We start from the raw sequence: 20,891 nt of genomic DNA on the forward strand, positions 1-20,891 counted from the left end.
AAAGTTTCCCCCTAAACAAATGCCTCAAACGCTCTTATTCCCGGTATGTTAAAGATAATACGCAGATCGCCGTGCGTGTATTTTGTCAACCGACTACTAACTGCCATGTGTTTTTTTTTTCAGTTCTAAACAGTTTAACTGCTGTAGTTGCGACACCCGCACTACCACACCAAGGTGGCGGCCAATCTGTTCGCCATCTAGCTCTGCGTTACATACGGAAGTAAAGCGGATGGGGCGTGCCAACCTTAGGGAATGAGAGGATGCAGACATCCATATTGGTTTGGGAGTATTTCGTAGCTTTGTCATGTTCGCAGCAATCTTAAAGACGTTAGATGGCTAGTCACGCAACACTGTTTAAATAAAAAAAAATTAAAAAGCATGGCGGCCCACTTACCCAAGCCGCATCTTCCCAGTGGGATGGCTTCCAGTTGAATGGGAGACGGTCGCTCGAAACCAGAGGCTGCCAGGCCTTGCAGCACGGTTTGAGACAATAGGAGTGAGCTAAAGTCCACATTCTCCCCAGAGACGAGTACATCCCCGGTGCGCTGCCTTGCACCGAGTTTGTGAGCCGCCTTGTTCCAGGGCTCGGCCATTCTCGTCTTGTCTCGAACAGACGGCGGGCAGGGGAGGGGGCGGAGCGGGGAGAGGGAACAGACGGAGGGAAGGCCAGATAAGGGGAGGGGGGAGGAGAGTAGGAGGAGGAGAGTAGGGGAGGCACGGCCTAGCGGCCGTGCAATCAAGAAGTGAGGGGGCGGGAGAGTAGGCAAGGCAGGCGGCTGGGGGCATGTGCACGCGCTTTTAAGCTCAATGCGCATGCGCATTGAGCTTAAAAGTCACGGACACTGCAAGGAATCGCCACGATTCCTTGCAAGTTGGGGATAAAGAGTGGATAAGTCCCAATACTCTCGCTTGCTCGATGCGCATGCGCATCGACAGGCGAGACCTAAAAAGAGTGGGCCAATCAGAGCCTGCCTCCTGTTCCAACACCTGCCGAGCTGAGTTAAACATGAGCGGTGAAAGAGTGGGCCAATCAGAGCCTGCCTCCTGTTCCAACGCCTGCCGAGCTGAGTTAAACATGAGTGGTGAAAGAGTGGGCCAATCAGAGCCTGCCTCCTGTTCCAACGCCTGCCCGAGCTGAGTTAAACATGAGCGGTGGAAGAGTGGGCCAATCAGAGCCTGCCTCCTCCTGCCAATCAGAGCCTGCCTCCAGTTCCAACGCCTGCCCGAGCTACGATGAACGGGAGGTCAAAAAGTGGGCCAATCAGAGCCTGCCTAAGCTTCGTCCAACACGAGCAGTGACAGAGCGGGCCAATCATGCCTCCTCAATCCAGGGAGGTAACGCCTCATTCTCATCAGGCGGCGTCTCGGCGTTGGCGTCGCGCGGCTCTGACGTCACGGGCGCCTGGGGCGGAAGTGGTCGGGCGCCGAGACCGGTAACGGAGCGGAGGCGACGGGCAGGTTCAGGGGAGCCTTAGACGAAAGGTGAGAGCCCCCCACGCACCTACCTCACGCGAATGCCTCCCCGGAGTGGGTGGGGTGCGTGCGCGCGCACCGGAAGCACGTGTGCCCCCGGGTGTGGGGCTGCAGCACTCGCTCTGGCCCGCTCTTCCGGGTCTTCGTTTTACAAATCAGTGTTTTAATCCATCTGAGTCCCGCTAGTGCGTGTGGCGTACACTAGGACTACAACTCCCAGAATGCACTGTTTGCCAAGTAACTGGGACCGGAAATACGTTGAGTATCAAAAATTCATTTAGTCACCAAGGTGGGTGACTCTCGGTGGGGATGCAAGTGACCCTGCGCTGCATAGGAAGGAACCCCCCACCTCCCCCGCGCTTAATGCCACTCCTGCTTTACCCTAACACTATCTAGCTCCGCGGACCTGCAAGAATACAAGGCACAGTGTGACCTCGGGGCAGCAGGCCCCGCTGTGGGGAGGGCACTGGCACTAGGCCGTCAGTGCGTTTACCATCGATATCTAAAACACAAGGTCAATATGTCTTCCGTAAAGCACTGACCACAACGTTTAGAATGTATGTCTCCTTTCAAAATGCACTTGGCCCACAGCTCCGTACTCCTGTATGCCTGAGGAGTACATGGAGATTGATGTTCTCTTTAAAATATACGATTTGCTCTGCACAGCCCTGCCGGTAATAGTGCAAGCTAGACACATGAATATACACTTTGCACTTAGACTTGTTTAAACCTTTCTATCAGAGTGAGCTACTGTAGAGATACACGCATTGACCTGCTTAGGCATCCTTCATATAAACCCTTTCCATCAAGCTGCCAGCGGCCCATTAGTGTTGCCTTTAAAATTTTAAGAAGAATGTCAGTGTAAAGATACTTGGATCACAAACCTCAGTAATAACAGAAAGCTGACTAGATCTGTCACATTTATTTAATATTTTTCTTGATTAAAATGATATGCACTAGCCAAGTGGACCAGAACCGAGATAGCAGCACTTGCAGCTAAAAGAGCTGAAGATCCCACGTGTCGTCCACTGGACCTTTGGGATACATACCTGGAAAAACAGGAACAGAAATCTGATATTCGACTACTGTGATAGCACTAAGGCCCAATTGACACAGACTACCTAAATTCAAACACTACTCGTAGATAGCTTTGAAGTCCAAGACACTATGAATGCGGGTACATTACAAGAAAGTTGTAGTGCACGTGGAAATTGGAGAAATGGGGTGGCCCATTTGAGATACAAAAAGGGAGATGGGCGAAGGGGAACAACTGCATACTTTGGAATTTATATTGTTCATATCTTACTTTTTCTTCTTAATATCGCTTCATTAATGTGAGCATGACCGCCTAAGCCCACAACACACAAGTGCAGTTTCTGTGAATACTATGATATTGTATAGCACCAGGTATCTTGAACTTATGCTAAGCAATGATGATTGATATACATTTCACTTAGCTACAGTTGCTGGAAAAACAATAAAAACACTTTCAAAAAAGTGATATGCAGTAGCCACCAGGCGCACTCATGATATCTAATGCACTGTCTCTTATGTCAGTAAAGCAACAGTGACTACTATGGAGCACTTGTATAACTATCTAGTTTGAGAAAGGTCTATAACTAGTATACATAACATATAAACAAATAGTGATATTAGAACCCACTATATATAAATGATCATGGACCACTTTGTTGTACTTTTATTCAAAATTTATTTGATTTTATAAAGGGTATATACTTTTTGTTTAAAAATTGAGTTTTTTATAAAAGGTAGCTGATCAAAAATAATTTATCATTGAAAGTGCAAAACATACATATGCCAAGACAATAAATTAAACATAAGGAAGATGAATGAACATGATGTAGGCAAAGCGGTAGATACACACTACGCGCGTTTCGACTCGTTAGCCTTCATCAGGTGACCTGTCTTTGACTAAAAAACAGCTGAAGATGAGTGATAAGCTGGTCAGCAATTATAGCTAGTTTGTATGTTCAATCTCGTAGCCTTAGCATAATGGTAGGGAAAGTGCTGATATAGAATTGATATATAAGCGTGTAATTCCCTTTAATGTATTTTGATCACGACGTAAAAGATATCATTGATTCCGGAAGTGAATATGATGCTAATAATAAATCTCTTCAAGTATCTTGGCGTTGTGGATATAGGCTCTTAAGGATTGGGCATCTAGAGGAAAAGCCAGATCGATTTTCATGTGGGAATGATAGGATGATTTTTTAGGGGTTAAAGTGAAGTCGGTCGTCTGGCTTCTTCAACACATCGTCGATAGAGGATCCCGGCGTCTTGTGTCCGACACTTTAACCCCTAAAAAATCATCCTATCATTCCCACATGAAAATCGATCTGGCTTTTCCTCTAGATGCCCAATCCTTAAGAGCCTATATCCACAACGCCAAGATACTTGAAGAGATTTATTATTAGCATCATATTCACTTCCGGAATCAATTATATCTTTTACGTCGTGATCAAAATACATTAAAGGGAATTACACGCTTATATATCAATTCTATATCAGCACTTTCCCTACCATTATGCTAAGGCTACGAGATTGAACATACAAACTAGCTATAATTGCTGACCAGCTTTTCACTCATCTTCAGCTGTTTTTTAGTCAAAGACGGGTCACCTGATGAAGGCTAACGAGTCGAAACGCGCGTAGTGTGTATCTACCGCTTTGCCTACATCATGTTCATTCATCTTCCTTATGTTTAATTTATTGTCTTGTCATATGTATGTTTTGCACTTTCAATGATAAATTATTTTTGATCAGCTACCTTTTATAAAAAACTCAATTTTTAAACAAAAAGTATATACCCTTTATAAAATCAAATAAATATAATAAATTTTGAATAAAAGTACAACAAAGTGGTCCATGATCATTTATATATAGTGGGTTCTAATATCACTATTTGTTTATATGTTATGTATACTAGTTATAGACCTTTCTCAAACTAGATATTCTTTCCCTATGTATAACTAGTGGTTTTCATATATAGGGGTCCCCTATTTCCTAAAGGCACTTGTATAACTATTCCATGCAGGCAATGGACACCGTACAAAGGCATACACCTAACACAATCCAGTTCAGGATGTGGCTATGTATTATATGAATGTATGTAAAGCTATTTCTGTAGAACAAATCTTACTAGGAGAACTGCTTAGGGTAGAGTCTAATATGCTTTAAAACTTTTAAGATATCCAGAAAGTACTGGGCACCTACCAGTCATGAGGAATTTAATAAAATATTTACTTGTCCATGGAGCCTGTTGGTTCCTAAATCTACTTGTCCTGTAACAAAATCATTTGTCCCTTTTGTGCAATGTAATGCAGCGACAAATTATGGCAGCAATCTCATTATTTAACAACTCTGATACAGCCTCTGATTATACCAGGGCTCTTACCATAGTAGGGTTTGAATACTAGCAATTCCCTTATGTTGCTACATTTCCGCAGATCTACATACTGGGGCTGAAGGTGGTGAAGGTAATTGTTCCAAGGTTGGAATACCCTTTTGAGTCTATGCAAACCTACCAACTTTAATATTTTAAGGTTTTTCACCAGCTCTTCTCCAATCTTTTTCCACGCTGAGAAAAGTTGAAAAGTTGCTCCTTCCAATGGCAGACTTATAACTTCTTCCAGGTTTGGGAAACAAGTGGTTGGAGGGAAAGTAAACTTGCAAATACTCAGATTTTTGCAAAAGCAAATCTACACATGCATATTTGTTCATGCTAAAATGCAGTTCATAAATATTTACTAGGAGTACTATTTCTTGGCCTACTTTTGTAAATGTTTGAGAATTCACGAAAGCCATATATCTGCACTTAATGCTAGGGAATATACCACCTTTGAGACTTTAATAATTGGGCCCCATATTATGTCTGGCGTTAACCATGACCTTTTGTGTTTATTAAAATTCTGTGTCTCTCTCTCTATCGGCTGGCTTCACTGTGAGTGACGGCATTCTGCTCTTTCACAAGAAGCATATTGGCTCACAAAGTAGTTTTGTTCAGTGCTGGGTACTACTGTGGCAATGTGTTCTTTCTGAGACCAAAACCTTTTGCTTTTGCCAATGTTTGTTATAATAGTGAGGGCCTGGCAGTTCCCACACCAAGAAGGTTTTACAAAAAACATGCCAAATCTAGTAACTCATTGATAAAACCAAAAGGCTGACCACCAATTTCAGACCTATTGGCTTTGCCAGTGCTTGCTTATTTTTATTTTCCCTATAATCTTATTGAAACTGTTTACACTGATTTTTCATCATGAATATTTTTGGGGATATACTGGCATACATCGACACAGTTTACTAAATGATGCTGCAAAGAAATGGTACTTGAAATTTTACAAAAGTTTTGCAAAATAATTTTTTCCTACTTGCATAAACCAATAACAAGCATTTACAGTATATGACTTTCCTGTTTTGTTTTCCCAATATGATTTTGTGTTGAATTGCAGGCTGAGCAAATACTGCATTTATGCCTTCCAACTGGGGTTTAAACCCTCACATGGTGGTACTAGTCGGTTTGATGGGTTCTTTAGATTGAGACACATGTTTGTTTTTGAATTCCCAGGAAGCTTTTCCATTTTGTATTTAATGTCCTCTTATTTTATAGGGCAGCATCATGGCGGAGGAGCCAAGTGAGGAGAAAGGGCCACCAGCTTCGAAGTTCGAGCTGGAGAAAGAAACAGAACTGCGTTTTGAAGTGGATTCAGCTCAGTCTGTGCAGCTGGAATTGCTCTCTGGAATGGCGGAGATCTATGGAACTGAACTCACCCGAAACAAACGCTTTGTCTTTGATGCTGGCTGCAAAGTCGCAGTTTTTACCTGGCACGGCTGTACTGTCTTGCTGACTGGTGAACCCGAAGTGGCTTATGTCTCCAAGGACACGCCCATGCTCCTCTACCTCAATATACACACAGCCCTGGAGCAAATGCGTAGGCAGGCTGAGAAGGAGGATGAGCGCGGACCCCGCGTGATGGTGGTGGGCCCCACTGATGTGGGCAAGTCCACTATCTGCCGGTTGCTTCTCAACTATGCTGTACGTGTGGGACGCAGGCCAACATTTGTGGAGCTGGATGTGGGGCAAGGCAATGTATCTATCCCAGGCACCATGGGGGCATTGTACATTGAGCGCCCTGCTGATGTAGAGGAAGGTTATTCTGTGCAGGCTCCTTTGGTCTACCACTTTGGGTCAACCACTCCTGGTACTAACATCAAGCTGTACAACAAGGTGAGCACAGATAGTCCTTTCTAGGGGTGTGGGCTTCTTGACTCTAGGCTTCTTGTTGCATGTGTCTGCATTCGAAGTTGTCGGTTATGAATGTTTCCCAGCTGTTCACCTCCTTGCGCCAAATTCGCTAGTGAAGCCTGTTTCAGAGCTGTCATCAAAAACTCTGTGTCTAGTAAGTTTCCAAATTTCTTGTCAAAGTTCTGCTCTGAATACATCTAATCTGGATACATGGAGAGGTAGGTCTCCGTAGAACAATGCTTTTTCTGATCCATATTTTCAGTTTCCTTCTTTGCTTCGGTTTTCTATTTTACCTCTTAAAGCAGCACTTTGTGCGAAGATTATTGCTTCTTGGTTTCCAGATTTTTCTCTTCTTGTATATTGTGGGCCAAGTCTTCCTTTTCTCTGTTCTATCTTGCTATCAGCATCCCTTTCATTTTTTATCTCTTTTGGTTTGTCATTTTTCATTCTGTCTTGAGCTCACGCTCTCATCATTATTCTTCATCTTTTACAGTTTTACTCTGTATTCATTTTAGGTACTTATTTTAGAATTTATTTTTCAGAGGAGAGTTTACCGTCTGTCCTCGTTTGTTACAAACATCAGAGGACAACACACCTGACAGCCAGACAGATTGCCTGTCTACTGAGCCTCCTGCATTTTTTATTTTTATTTTTTATTTTCCGTTTTCATCTGCCTTAAACAAACAGTTTTGGTACAAGTCATATTGAAATCATTCCCCTTTTCAGCACAGTTAAACACACCCAAAATCACAACTACATATCTCTGTATTATTGCACCATTACAATTCGAGTCCTATCGGAGGTCCAGTCCCTCCTCTCTTTTATTCCAAATCAGAGTCCTCATCTTCTTGCTCGGGTGGTGGATCACAAATGTCACCCCTAAATTTATTCCAATTCCCCAGAGTTTACTCCATTTTTTGGGGCACCCCCAATTAATAAACACTGTTTTCTCAGCGATCATGGCGGTATCTGTCTCTCCCCCATGCAGCAAGAGTGGGAGCCTCCATCACTCCCCATTTTTGGGGAAATGTTTCGCTTAGCAACCATGATACCCAACGTAGCCCAGCTTTGAGCCGAACGGGTTAAATCATTAGGTTCCCATACGTTTAAAATGCACCGTCTATGCTCCGGTACCAGCGACACCCCTTCTGATTGTGAGATTGTCCTCATCACCTGCCGCCAGTATTCCATTATTCTAGGGCAGTCCCATATAGTATGGAAAAAGGTGCCCTCGTCTCCACAGCCTCGCGGACAAAATGGGTGCATTGCTTTACCAATCTTATGTAAGGTGTGCCTAGTGTAATATGAGTGATGTAGAATTCTAAGCTGCACCAGCCTAAGTCTTGAGGGTATGCCCACCTCCCGTGGAGAGGCCAACGCCTTTTGCCATTCAGAATCATCAAAGTCGCCTACTTCGTGGGACCATTTGTCTCGTAGGGCACCCGTTGGGTCTGACATATTATTTACCAGTTTACGATAAGTGAGTGAAGTGGCTTTCTTTTGTATACATTCTGTCAGTAGCCTATCTTCCAGGGGGGAAGCCTCCAGGACTTCCGTACCAGATGGCAGCGCCGTCATCAGGGCATGTCTGATCTGTATGTATCTGAACCTTTCCCCAGGCGCTAGTCCATACTCCTGTTGAAGACTCTCAAATGGAACCATTTCACCATTGTGCCATAAGTCGCCCACTGTGGGTATGCCTATATCATCCAATTTGTCAAAACCTTTGGTATTACGAAGCCTACCCAGACGTTTTGTATCCCACAATGGAGTGAGTTGGATCAGAACCCCGCTCCATCCTAGTTTGGCCTGAGCGGCGTGCCAAAGGATCACAGTATGTCTCAGAGGTCCGATCATTGCTGGGGTCAGTTTTCTATCAGAGAGGCGAAAGCATACCCCTCGTGCCTAATATTACCCTAGCCGCCTGGAATGCCGGGTCATCCTGCGGAGCGTGCAGCCACTGATTGATTACCTTCAGTTGCGCCGCCCAATAATATATTTGTATATTTGGAAGTGCGATCCCTCCATCGTACCACCCACGCGTTAACTTGGACTGCGCTATGCGTGCCGGCTTATTACCCCATAGAAGGCTAGAGACCAGTGCCTCAATAGCCCTAAAGTATTTAGGAGACACCGGATATGGCGTGTTCTCCAATGCATATAGAAATCGGGGTAAGGCCATCATCTTAAAGAGCGCTGCCTTTCCTAGCAAGGTCAGCGGTCTGGTTTCCCAATGACTCACATCCCTCTTGAGACGGTCCCGAGGCGGTTGCAAATTTCTTTTAAAGAAATCCGCCGAGTCCGTAGTAATGTGTATGCCCAGATATTTAAATGCTCCCTCTGAAACTCTGAGTGGGCAATCTGCAGGAAGTTGTGGCGGCGGACCGTAAAGTACATACATTACCGATTTTGACCAGTTTATGGTATAGCCAGGCGCTCTCCCGAAAAGCGTACATATATTAAGAAGAGACAGTATGGACCGCCTAGGGGAGGTCAGATACAGCAAAACATCATCTGCGTATAGGGAGATTCGATCCTCCCAGCTCTCTGTCCATCTGAGTCCCCGTATCATTGGCTCCCACCGTATCCACGCCGCCAGTGGGTCCAGTACAAGGGCAAAAAGTAGCGGCGACAGTGGGCAACCCTGACGCATGCCGTGCGTCAGGGGGAAATCGTCAGAAATGTGACCATTGGCCCTAACATGGGCCATTGGTTTGGTATACAAGAGCCGGACCCACGCACAAAAGTTTGGGCCAAAACCAAGATGACGGAGCACTGCGAATAAAAAGGGCCATTCGACCATATCAAACGCCATTCGCGCATCCAGTGACAATACCACAGCCGTTTCCTGCAAGTAGGCCGCCCGTGCGAGCACTCCGTGTAATTGCCTCAGATAGAGGGCAGTATTTCTGCCGGGCATAAAGCCAGACTGATCTGGGTGTATCAGTGTCGTTAAGTGGGGTGTCAACCTAGTCGCCAATAACTTTGCAAGGATTTTAGCCTCTGCATTAATTAAAGATATAGGGCGATAAGAGGTACACTGATCAGCTGGTTTCGCGGGTTTTGGTATAGCCACTATGGTGGCCGTGCGCTGATCCAACGGGAGTTAGCCCTTTTTCAGACTATCAGTGTACATGTGATATGATATAAAGGCTTTTGTAGCGCGCTCTATTACTAAAAAATAGTATCCTGGCGCGAGAAGGTGAGGCTGATTCAGAGGACAAAAGAAAAAAGATAGTAGTTTACAGACTGATGTTAAACAGGTGAGTTTTCAGCCCCTTTTTAAAGGCCAAGATGGTCGGAGCAGTCCTGAGATGGAGGGGGAGAGCATTCCAGGCCCTCGCGGCCCAGACCGAGATGGACTGACCGCCTAGTCGGGAGTACTTAAATCTGGGCACGGTCATTTGGCACTGGTTAGCCGACCGGAGGGATCGATTAGGGATGTACAGGGTGAACCTTTTTCTCAGGTAGACAGGGCCAGTCTGATGGACAGCACGAAAAGAGAGGACAAGAGTTTTAAACCTAATCCTGTGGGCAACTGGAAGTCAATGGAGGCTGCGGAGGAAGGGACGGACACTGGATCTCTTGGGTAGATTAAACACGAGCCTTGCAGCCGCATTTTGTATAACCTGGAGACGTTGAATCAAATAGGCAGGTAGGCCGCTGAACAGACCGTTCGCGTAATCCAACCTGGAAAGTATTAGAGCACGCAAGACCGTCTCTTTAGCCTCTCTCGGGAGGAGGGGAAAGAACCTACGTAGGGCTTTAAGAGTAGAAAAACAAACCCCCGTGAGTTTTTTGATGTGGTCCTCAAACTTAAGGTCGTTCCCAAACCAAACTCCCAGGTTTTTTGCTGGGCCACCAATGGATTTTGGACAGGGCAGATCGCTGGGCCATAGGAGATCGCTGAAGTTATCGGGAAAAGAGCCATAAAAGAGAACCTCAGACTTGCCTTCGTTGCACTTGAGCTGGGCAAGTGCTAACCAGCGGAAGACCGATGAGAGGCAGAGTTGGACCGCCGACGTATCCAAATTGTCCTTAGGCCAGGTGAACAAAAGTTGGGTATCGTCGGCGTAGGCCATAATTTTAGCCCCTAACTGTTCTGCTAGATAAACCAAAGGGGTTAGGTAAACATTAAAAAGCAAGGGGCTCAGAGTAGACCCTTGAGGAGCCCCAGTAGAGAGTTTCTTTGGTGTGGAAGCAAATGGAGGCATCCAGACCTGTTGCGTCCTATTATCTAAAAAAAGACGTCAACCAGTCGAGTGCAAGGCCGGTGATGCCAATGGTGGTTTAGAAGGTATGGTGCGATGGCCCCGCCGTCTTTTTATAAAGTTCGATGTGTATGCCGTTCACGCCACCTCCGGGGCGAGTTTAGGTATATTAATGTCCTGCACATAAGTCGGTGCCTCCTCTAGTGTCATCCCAGAGGTAGACGCATAAACCGCCTGAAAGTGTTGCGCTAATGTGTTTACTATCGTCCGTGGGTCCGTTATTGTCTGCCCGTCCTCTGAGTAGAGATGCGCTATCCATCTGCTACCCCGGTCCCTTCTGTCCAACCATGCCAGCAATTTCCCGGCTTTATCACCTGCATCGTATACCTTGTCGTGTGGCCACTATCCTTTGTTTGGTAAGTCCATTAGATGGTTCCTGTATTGCTGCTGTCTAAGATGTAGGCTATGGGTCGTGTCATGAGTTGGGTCTTCAGCATGCTGGCTTTCCACAGTGTGTAGTTCTAGCTCTAAGACGTGTAACTCTAACTGCTTCTCCCTCTTATGCGATGTGATGATGCTATAGCTTGGCCCCTGAGTACCGTTTTATATGCCTCCCATAAGATGGTCGGAGAGTCAACTGATGTTGCGTTTTCTTGAAAATAGTGGTCTGACGTCTTAGTGATTGCCCTCCTAATCTTGGGAACCTGTAAATATCCGGGATATATCAGATAGATGCGTCGTCGTGTCTGGTGGTGATGAGTATATGTCAGATTCCTCTAGGTCTAATTTCTACACTATCTATCTTATTAAGGATGCCGTCGACCCCAAGAAATAATCTATTCTTGTCAAACGATTGTGCACCCCAGAGTGGTACGTATATTGCCGCGCTGTTGGGTGGTACCGCCTCCATATATCCGTAAGCCCCAGTGGGTCCATAAAACTCCCAAGACGAGACACTCCCCCGCCGATGAGCAATTCCCCCTCCGGCAAGTGTAGCAGGAATTCACTGAGATCTGGGAGCACCACCGCATGCAGTGCCAGGAGACATAGACTGATACAATATTAAGGGGTCGCCCCTCGCACTGAGCGACGATAGCTGCAAACCGTCAGCTCCATCAGTTTTGACTTTGTGCATTATTAATGGGAACTGTTTTTTAACCATTATACCTTCGCTTCTAGACCCAGAAGAGTACTTGGAGTGTGCCACCATCTTGTAACCCCATCTATCCATCGCTTTACTGGTAGTCCCAGTAAGGTGTGTATCTTGCAGTAACACGTCTGTAGGTGTTCCCCTCCTGATATAGTGTAGTACTAGGCCCCGTCTTAATTTGTCACCTAGGCCCTGGACATTCCACGTAAGCAGGTAGAGGGGTGGTACCAGCCCCGGGGGGCCTTCGTCCACTATATTAGTTGTGGTATTGTTCAGTGCCATATTCAATAAGGCTCAAAAAGCGGATTGCGGATTACGGATTCGTAGGCGTAAATCGTGTGTGCCATAGTGTGTGCCTGTACTGCCCAACCGTGTACCATATCCAAACATTTTTTAAAAATCGCGGAAAAGAACATTACAACCTTCCCATCCCTTCTACCCCCCCCTCCCTGCCTTGTGGACTCAGAACTGCCCGCCACCCCAACTCAGCAGAGTGCTTAACACTCAACCCTGAAAACATTATTTGCGTGTATGGGAGCGGGAAGTCCGAGGAAGACCACGCTCATCCCCTGCCCCAAAGTCCATAATTGCGGACATATCCATTTCCAGCCATTAGCCGATGCGAGTTCAGGTGGGCGGTTATACACAGTGTCTAACAGCGGGTCAGAAGTGTCACTTTTGCATTCACTCTGCGTCCTCTTCTTGCGGCTGTCCGTCTTCTTCCACCCGTTGCTCCTGGTCTTCCAGATTGGCTTCCCTCCCGGGACGTTGGCGTCGTCTATCTCTCCGCCCTGTGGGTTCCACCCGACGCCATCCCTCAAGCCAGTCGTGCGCTTGCTCCGTCGTCTAAAAAAACCATGGCTTTTCATCCGCAATTATACAGAGTTTCGCTTGGAATAGCATTGAGTACGGCAGTTCACAGGCTCTTAGTTTCTTCTTGACCTCATGGTAGCTTCTGCGACCAGCTGCCACCGCTGTTGTGTAATCTGGGAAGAAGGACACTACAGAATTCTGCACCCTCATTGGTGGTGCTACTCTTGCCATTTGTAAAATTGCGTCCCTGTCACGAAAGTTAAATATGCCTGCTAGAACTGGTCGAGGGGGGGCCCCAGACTTAGGCCTGCCCCCGGGTACCCTATGTGCACGCTCCACCGAGAAGAAGGTGGACAGACCTCTGGGTTGCAACCTAGTTTTTATCAGTCCGCCCTGAGAAAGGACACGTCTGCTGAGATAGACCCTACCGTTGACTGTACATTGCTGAGGGCAGCCATAATATCTTCTAGTGTCACTTTGGGTTATAGGGCATCATCCGTGGCTTTGGCTGTGGGTCCTTTGCGGTCCGTCAGTGGGGGAAAGTCTTTGTTGTACGCATACTTATCCAATTTACCTTGTTGATTCGTGCGTGACCCTTCACTGCTCATTGTCCGTTAGTTTTGTGCTCCCCTTTCGGCACCACTCAACGTTAGTTGTTTTAGTGTGTTAATCAAGGGGCCGTCATAGGCTGGTCCCTGGCTCACCTCTTAGGACTGCAACCAGTAGTGTCCTCCATATATCAGTCACTGCGACTTTCTTTGAGGCCCCTTCGCCCACTCCGTCGCAGCAGACATCTCCACGTACTCAGTCCTGGGGAGGATCTCTTCTGACTTCAAAAGGTACCACTGTAATACTCTCGGCAGAGCCTATGCCGGATCCCATGCACGATATTAAGCTCTTCTGACCACTATGGCCCGCAGTAAAATTCAGATGCCACACCCCTATCGCTGGCAGTCTTCTTGCGGAATCTACTCGGGGCCCAGTTGCTACACTGTCCACAGGTGTCTCAGTTAATGCCGTTCCCTCCGATGTTTCACCCCGTGGGGTCTCACAGACATTCATACTCTGGCTCCGCTCAGCACACATCGCACCGTCCCCAAAGGTTCCTACCGGGGCTCACTGCGGAGCCGATTGGCTCCGCCACCCTACGTCCTTGAGAGCCGAGTACTGCGGCAGCCACACACAGTCTGTGCACGTCAGCAGGGCGCCCCCGCACCACAGCCCCTGGCAGGGAGAAGCCCTATGTGCCAATGCAGACAGCAGGCTCTCGCACTTCAACCGATCCTAACCACCGTTACTCCTCCAGCTGTAGTTATCAGCTGCGAGCTCACCCCCGGACAAGACACCAAACTCCAGGCGGCTGCTTCCGCGGTATGTAGAGGCCACCCCTCGCCGCACTGGTTCAATCATTCACCTTGCACCTCTGGCACCTTGTACTGTCGGCTACAGAGATTGAGTCGGTTATCCACTGCGAACATTGGGCGCTCACTCTGCGTCAGACCTCCGGCGGCGGCCCCTCCTCAGCCGTGGTGTCCGGCTGCTAGTACAGGGCCCGGGACAGCAGCCAAACTTTAATCTGCTGCGTCATCCGCCTGTCTAGGCCGCCCCTCGATGCACAGCTCCACCCGCGTTGTGCTCGCCGGAAAAACACCAGAGTCAGCCCAATCTGCGTCGCTTATATTCAGCTTTAATTAGATGACTTCTGGGTTTATGGTAGTGTTCGGATTATTGAGCAGATTAAAGGGGAGAAGGTCTCACCCTCGGAGCTCCGTCAGACTGCGGCCATTTTGCTTGGCAGCAAGCCATGCCCCCGAGCCTCATGCATTTTTTGCATCTTGTTCTGAATGCTCCATTCCAAATGAGATCCCTTAAACAGTGCTTAGAAGACCAGTGGTACCAGTACCTGGTCAAATGGAGAAAAAAACATGACAATCCCCTGCGGCGACCCAGTCCTTCCTTTGGTGGTGACCATTAAACCACCTGTAGTGTGGTGTTCCCCTCCCATTGGGCATTCCCATCCAAACTATAGTCGCATAAACTTCTCTAATGGGATGGGGGACTTGTTGTCAAAATGGTGTGTCATAGTATAGTTTAATAACAAGAGGATTTATTTTCATCAGAATCAAAATGTGCTGCTTCGTTCAAATGTCAAGGTCCTCTTGCTATTGTCCACAATTGAGAATTATAATGCCAGAAAATTCTCTTTGACCTAATTCTTTATAACTCCAATATCTTGCTTAATATATGTTTGTATTGTCTCCTTTACACCAAAGAACGTTTCTTCCATCTTGTTTACCCTGTTCCTTATTTCCTTAACCACAAAGGCGATCACTTTGATCCTGGCACCCCCCCTCATAACCTCCCCAATGCCCCCCGGTCTCCCCAGAAAGAAGCAGAAGCACCAGTGAGTACTGTGATTTGAGATTTTATTTGGCCTGACACAGCAGTGAAAAAAGAACGTGCTGCTGCCAGATGAAAATCCCAATGCATGTGGCTTGCGCTTGCAATTTTTTTCATGCTGTGTCTCCCAGGACCTGGCACTGTCTAGTAGTTTAGCAGCACTTACCGTAGTGGGCACCATCTTGCTTGGACAATTCTTTTAACTCTGGCTATAGAATCAGAATGGGAGGAGTTGATGTTTGGTGGCTCCGACATATGTGGGGAAAAGGCTGATTCTGTGCTAGAGTGGATCAAAACAAGCATGGCAACTGTGCACTCCCTCAACTGTAGCCGTGCTGTTCAATCGGTATTTGAATAGATATACCCAAATATCACCTGGAGCCCTTTATGTACCTCCTGTTTATAGGGGGCTCTACTGGATAAAGCATCCCTTCGAGCCTTCCACTTACAGAATGGATTTGAGACATTCAAACCTTAATTCAATTATATCAGGGAATGGCTCAATTTCGGGTCCTGAGGCCGTACGTCGCTGGCTTCTTGAAGACTCCTGTTCTTGCATGCACGCTTGAGCATTAAAGCTCTCCAGTGGTGTCTCCGCACACAGGGGTTCCAGCTTGAGCGGAAATCTGTCGAACAACATCCTGTTCTCCTTTAACAATGCTGCATATCTAGCCTGGTGGCGTACAGAGGAGCACCTGCTGGCAGGGATGTCCTTCTAGCTCCTTCTAGTTGTTGCCACAATGGGTACTGATGCCTCCACCCTAGGGTGTGTCTCTCATGTGGAGATCTGAGGAGTGTGGGCTCCATACAGCAGTTCCTGCACACCTGCGTGCAATTCGATTGTCCACAAGGCCTTCTTTCCCTCCCTTCATGGCCATTCAGCCCTGATCTAAACAGACAATATGATTGCGATGTGGTATATCAACAAACAGGGAGGAGTAGTGTCACAGGCTCTCTGTCACGAAGCCCACAACTCTGGTCTTGGGCGCACCAGTGCAGAGAGGCTGGTTGCAAACATCTGGCACGCTTTCTGTATACCAGACCTGGTGCCACAGTTGTCGTCATCTTGCTGATAACAAGTTGTTTCTCCACTCTGAGTTAGTTCAGATCATCTTTGACCAGTGGGGCATGCTCTGGTGGACTTTTTTTGGCATACACAGCAACACACATTGTTGAACGGTCCTTCCAAAATCCGTTGCAAGGAGCCCTGAGGGACATGTTTCGGTTGAGGTGAAACATTTATCATCACTAGCTGTTTCCTTTCATACCCTTGATTCTTCTGGTTCTGAGCAAGATTCGCATAGACTGGGCCGAAGTGAGCTTCATTTGGCTGGATTAGTGGGGAGGGTTGTGGTATGCAGACTGCTCGGACTTGGGGACTGAAGACCAGATCCTCCTAGGATACATGGACAACAGGAAGAAAAAAGCTGTCGGAAAAAACCCATATCAAGATGCATCATTTATGCATCAAAATGTTTTACTCGATAGCACACAATGTTATTTCATATTCTGCACTCAATTATGTGAGTGCAGAAGGATGAAAGGCAGAGTTGACCCTGTTGGGATAATATCCTCTGACCTTCAAGTTTGTGGTGCTTGCCAGTGATGGCGCATCTGTATCTGGTCCTAAACTTCATTATATTTCAACATTATGCTCCCCCTGCTAGCTTTTCCTAACTTTCTCACTTCTCTTGCTCTTTATCACTATGTACAGCTTTCTCAATTTCTCCCATTTCTCTTTATCTACTCTATTCCTGTTTTCCCCATTCCTTACCTTCTTAGATTTTCTTAATCATATTTTCGATTGGTCTTCTGGTTTTTCCCGTCTTTGACTGTCATTATATTACTATTTGTCTTTCGCAGTTCAGGTTTTCTCCATTTTTGTTGCCATCTCCATTTATGGTTCTTTCTTACTCTGTTTCTCTCCTTTGCACAGTTTATCTTATTGATTTCACCTGTTTTTCCTGTATCTGTATAACTCAAACTTCTTTTTATGTTCTTGCTCCCTAGCTCACGTCGCGGCTGGCAGAAGTCTTCAATCAACGCTGCGAGGTGAATCGTCGGGCCTCCATTAGCGGCTGTATTATGAACACCTGTGGGTGGGTGAAGGGCTCTGGATATCATGCCCTGGTACATGCTGCTTCTGCCTTTGAGGTGGATGTTGTTGTAGTACTGGATCAGGAACGCATCTACAATGAGCTCAAGAGGGACCTGCCCCACTTTGTGCGAACTGTGCTCCTCCCTAAATCAGGTGGAGTGGTGGAACGTTCCAAAGACTTCCGTCGGGAGTGCAGGGATGAGCGCATCCGTGAATATTTCTATGGGTATCGTGGCAGCTTCTATCCCCATGCTTATGATGTACGCTTTTCAGATGTCAAGATATATAAGGTGGGAGCTCCTACCATCCCGGACTCGTGCCTGCCGCTGGGCATGTCGCAGGAGGATAATCAACTGAAACTGGTTCCTGTCACCCCAGGTCGAGACATGGTGCACCATTTACTGAGTGTCAGTACTGCTGATAGTACAGATGAGAACATAGCCGAGACTAGTGTGGCTGGTTTTATTGTGGTGTCTAGCGTGGACCTTGAGCGACAAGTCTTCACCGTGCTGTCACCTGCCCCTCGCCCGCTGCCAAAGGGTATCCTCCTCATCATGGACATCCGTTTTATGGATCTGAAATAGGCCTCAGCAGCTTGAGTACAGAATGGCAAATGGATGAAAGCGATTACTCAAGAGACTAAGCAAACAGAGCTTCAGAGCCTTCATGGCACATATATGTTGAACCACAATATTGCCTAAAGGACTTTCTACCAATCTGCCATAGCATAATTTGGGGGATTTCATTGACCTCAAAGTATCTTTTGCTGTGTCCTAGTCGGTGTTGGGTTGACTATTAAGGCTAAATTGCATTTTTTTTAAAGGTTTGATCAAAAAGTATTTTTAGACTTATTTGTGAAAGGAAGCTGCTTCCTTTTTTGCTCCTTAGAGTAATAGCCTTGAACTCCAGTGTTATTTTTCTATTATCTTCTTGGTTGCTTGGCTCCAAAACTGGAAACCATATGGCCACTGTTGTATAGAATCAGCTGTGTGCTTCAGAGCAATATCTGAGGATGGGGGCCAGATGCACTATTATTCATTTCGCAAAAAGTGGTTCAAATTTGTGGAACACATTTTTGGGAATGGAATCGTATTTTGTGAAACGACCTATGCAGTAGTAGGTCTGTTCACAAATAAACGCATCACAAGAGGCAGCAAAACAACCTGCCTCATAAATATTCATTTGGCAATTTGCAATCCGTAAATCCCCCGTATTTGGCTCCAATCACAGCTTGGTGGCCTTAAAGAGTCAGCAGACCACCATCCTGAAAATTGTATTATAAAACTAAAGCAGTCCATGTTCCTTAAATAAACTGGTGCTGCTAAAAACAGTTTTGGAAAACTTCAGAGAGAGCAGACACTGCTTACTTCGCCAAGTCTACCACCAAATTCCAAAGGCAGTGGTTCCAGCTAGTCTTCTTCCCCTTTTGTGAATCAGTTACCACTTTGTTTGAGGCAGTGGTTACTGGTCAGTAATTTGTGACTGAATTGATAGTTTCAAGGTATAAATACATTCAATACTGAATAACAATTTGAAGAAATGCCCCTTTAATGCCCTTTCAGAATTGCGATTTGCTATGGGTTGCAGAACGCATTTTACGAATCTGAAAATCTTGCACAACTCAAAATGTGCTTTGTACATTAGAAATGACCCTTTTGCAGTCACAAGCCTTGTGATTTTTTTTGTATCTCCGGGTTTACAACTACAAAAAAAGCTTAGAACATCTGCCCCTTAATGCCTCTGTCCTTCCCTCTACTTTTGATCTCCGCAAGCAGCTGAGCCATCATATTCTATGAGATTAGTATGTTTTTATACATTTTAAATACATTTTCCAATTCTTTACTCTGTGACTATTACTGTGTGTGTGTTTATATATATCCGTAGAATGTGTGGCGGTAGGTGTACATGCTTAGCATACCTCTGCCATCTAGTTTTTGGGTACTGAACATTTGGCAGGTATTTTTGGGGATTTTTTCCCCGCCACTGTGTTAGTACCTGAAATGAGAGGGCTCTGTGTTTGTTGAGTCATGGACATGTGTTTTTGTTGGACCCATTTGATTACCTTTCGATCGCATCAAATTCAACAGAGTTCCATTACCTTAATTTCACCGATGTGCGATTAGTTCCAGTAACTTCATCTCCCTGATGTGTGCAGGACCGTGTTTAGTCCTTCCTCACCAGAGAATGTTGTGTGGATGAAGGAATGGACACACTATCAGAACTACTTTCTCTGATATTTGAAATATCCCTGGGCAGATCATCACGAGGCGTGCAATTTTTGCCTGTCCTCTGACCAATACAATGGATCCCATCCGTTGTACCTTACCCCTGATGTGAGTCTGATGAACATGATATGGAGGATGTCGGACTGGTGCAAAATCCAACCCTCTCATAAAGACCGTGTATGCCTTCGGCCCCCCCAAAGCCCACATCACTAAGCCAGGGCCCCAGAACATGGCGAAGTAGAGTACCGCTCCGGAGAGAATCAGATGTCTAGCCCGAACACAGACACGAAAAAAAGCAAGTCAAGGGTTCCCTGCCCCTTTGTGCATCGGACGGCACCAATAACAAGCCTCCAGCCAAGGGCATCAACAAGTTCAAGTTCCAAAATTTGTATAGCGCACTACTCACCCAGAGGGTCTCAAGGCGCTTGAAGGAAGGAGGTGCTTTACATATCGAATAACCAAGTTTTTAGTTGCTTTCTGAAGGAGAGGTGGTTCTGTGTAAGGCGGAGGTGAGTGGGGAGAGAGTTCCAGGTCTTGGCCGCCAAGTAGGAGAAGGATCTTCCTCCCAGGATGGATCTGTGAATTCGCGGAATTGCGGCGAGGGCTTGATTGGACGATCGTAGCTGGCGGGAGGGGGTGTAGAAGGATAGTCGCGTGTTGCGGCATTCGGGACCTAGGTCGTAGAGGGCTTTGTGTGCGTGGGTAAGGAGACGGAACGTTATTCTCTTGTTGACAGGGAGCCAATGGAGATCTTTCAGGTGGCCGGAAATGTGAGCTTGTCGAGGGATGTCCAGTATGAGTCTGGCTGAGGCGTTTTGGATGCGTTGGAGTTTTTTCTGTAGTTTGGCTGTGGTTCCGGCGTAAAGGGTATTTCCGTAATCCAGACGGCTTGTGACCAGTGCATAGGTGACCGTCTTTCTTGTTTCGGTGGGGATCCATCGGAAGATTTTTTTGAGCATGCGTAGGATGTTGAAGCATGATGATGAGACGGCGTTGACTTCTCTAGTCATCGAGAGGGAGGAGTCCAGGATGAAGCCAAGGTTACGTGCGTGGTCCGTAGGTATGGGTGCGGATCCCAGGGCCGGTGGCCACCATGAGTTGTCCCAGGCAGAGGGGGATGATCCTAAGATGAGGACTTCCGTTTTATCCGAGTTAAGTTTTAAACGGCTTTTCTTCATCCATTTGGCTACTTCTTTCATTCCTTCGTGAAGGTTGGTTTTGGCGGTGTTTGGGTCTTTGGTGAGGGAGAGGATCA

The 20,891-nt window shown here is 46.5% G+C and overlaps 1 protein-coding gene across 1 annotated transcript; it reads left to right on the forward strand.

The window, feature by feature from the left end:
* Window positions 1–1,241: 1,241 nt before the first annotated feature.
* CLP1 (cleavage factor polyribonucleotide kinase subunit 1) lies at window positions 1,242–19,253 on the forward strand. The gene is made up of 3 exons (XM_086953376.1): window positions 1,242–1,482; window positions 6,104–6,721; window positions 17,324–19,253. The coding sequence occupies exons 2-3, from the start codon at window positions 6,113–6,115 to the stop codon at window positions 17,993–17,995; spliced, it is 1,281 nt and encodes a 426-aa protein (XP_086809502.1). The 5' UTR covers window positions 1,242–1,482; window positions 6,104–6,112; the 3' UTR covers window positions 17,996–19,253.
* Window positions 19,254–20,891: the final 1,638 nt, after the last annotated feature.

This window comes from Lissotriton vulgaris, chromosome 1_2 (genome assembly GCF_964263255.1).
Source record: "Lissotriton vulgaris chromosome 1_2, aLisVul1.2, whole genome shotgun sequence".
Lineage (NCBI taxonomy): Eukaryota > Metazoa > Chordata > Amphibia > Caudata > Salamandridae > Lissotriton > Lissotriton vulgaris.

Bases quoted from the DNA above. Each gene is read 5' to 3' on its own strand.
- CLP1 (XM_086953376.1), top strand. From the start codon at position 6,113: ATGGCGGAGGAGCCAAGTGAGGAGAAAGGGCCACCAGCTTCGAAGTTC. The intron at 6,722-17,323 runs GTGAGCACAGAT...CTTGCTCCCTAG, and splicing joins ACATCAAGCTGTACAACAAG to CTCACGTCGCGGCTGGCAGA.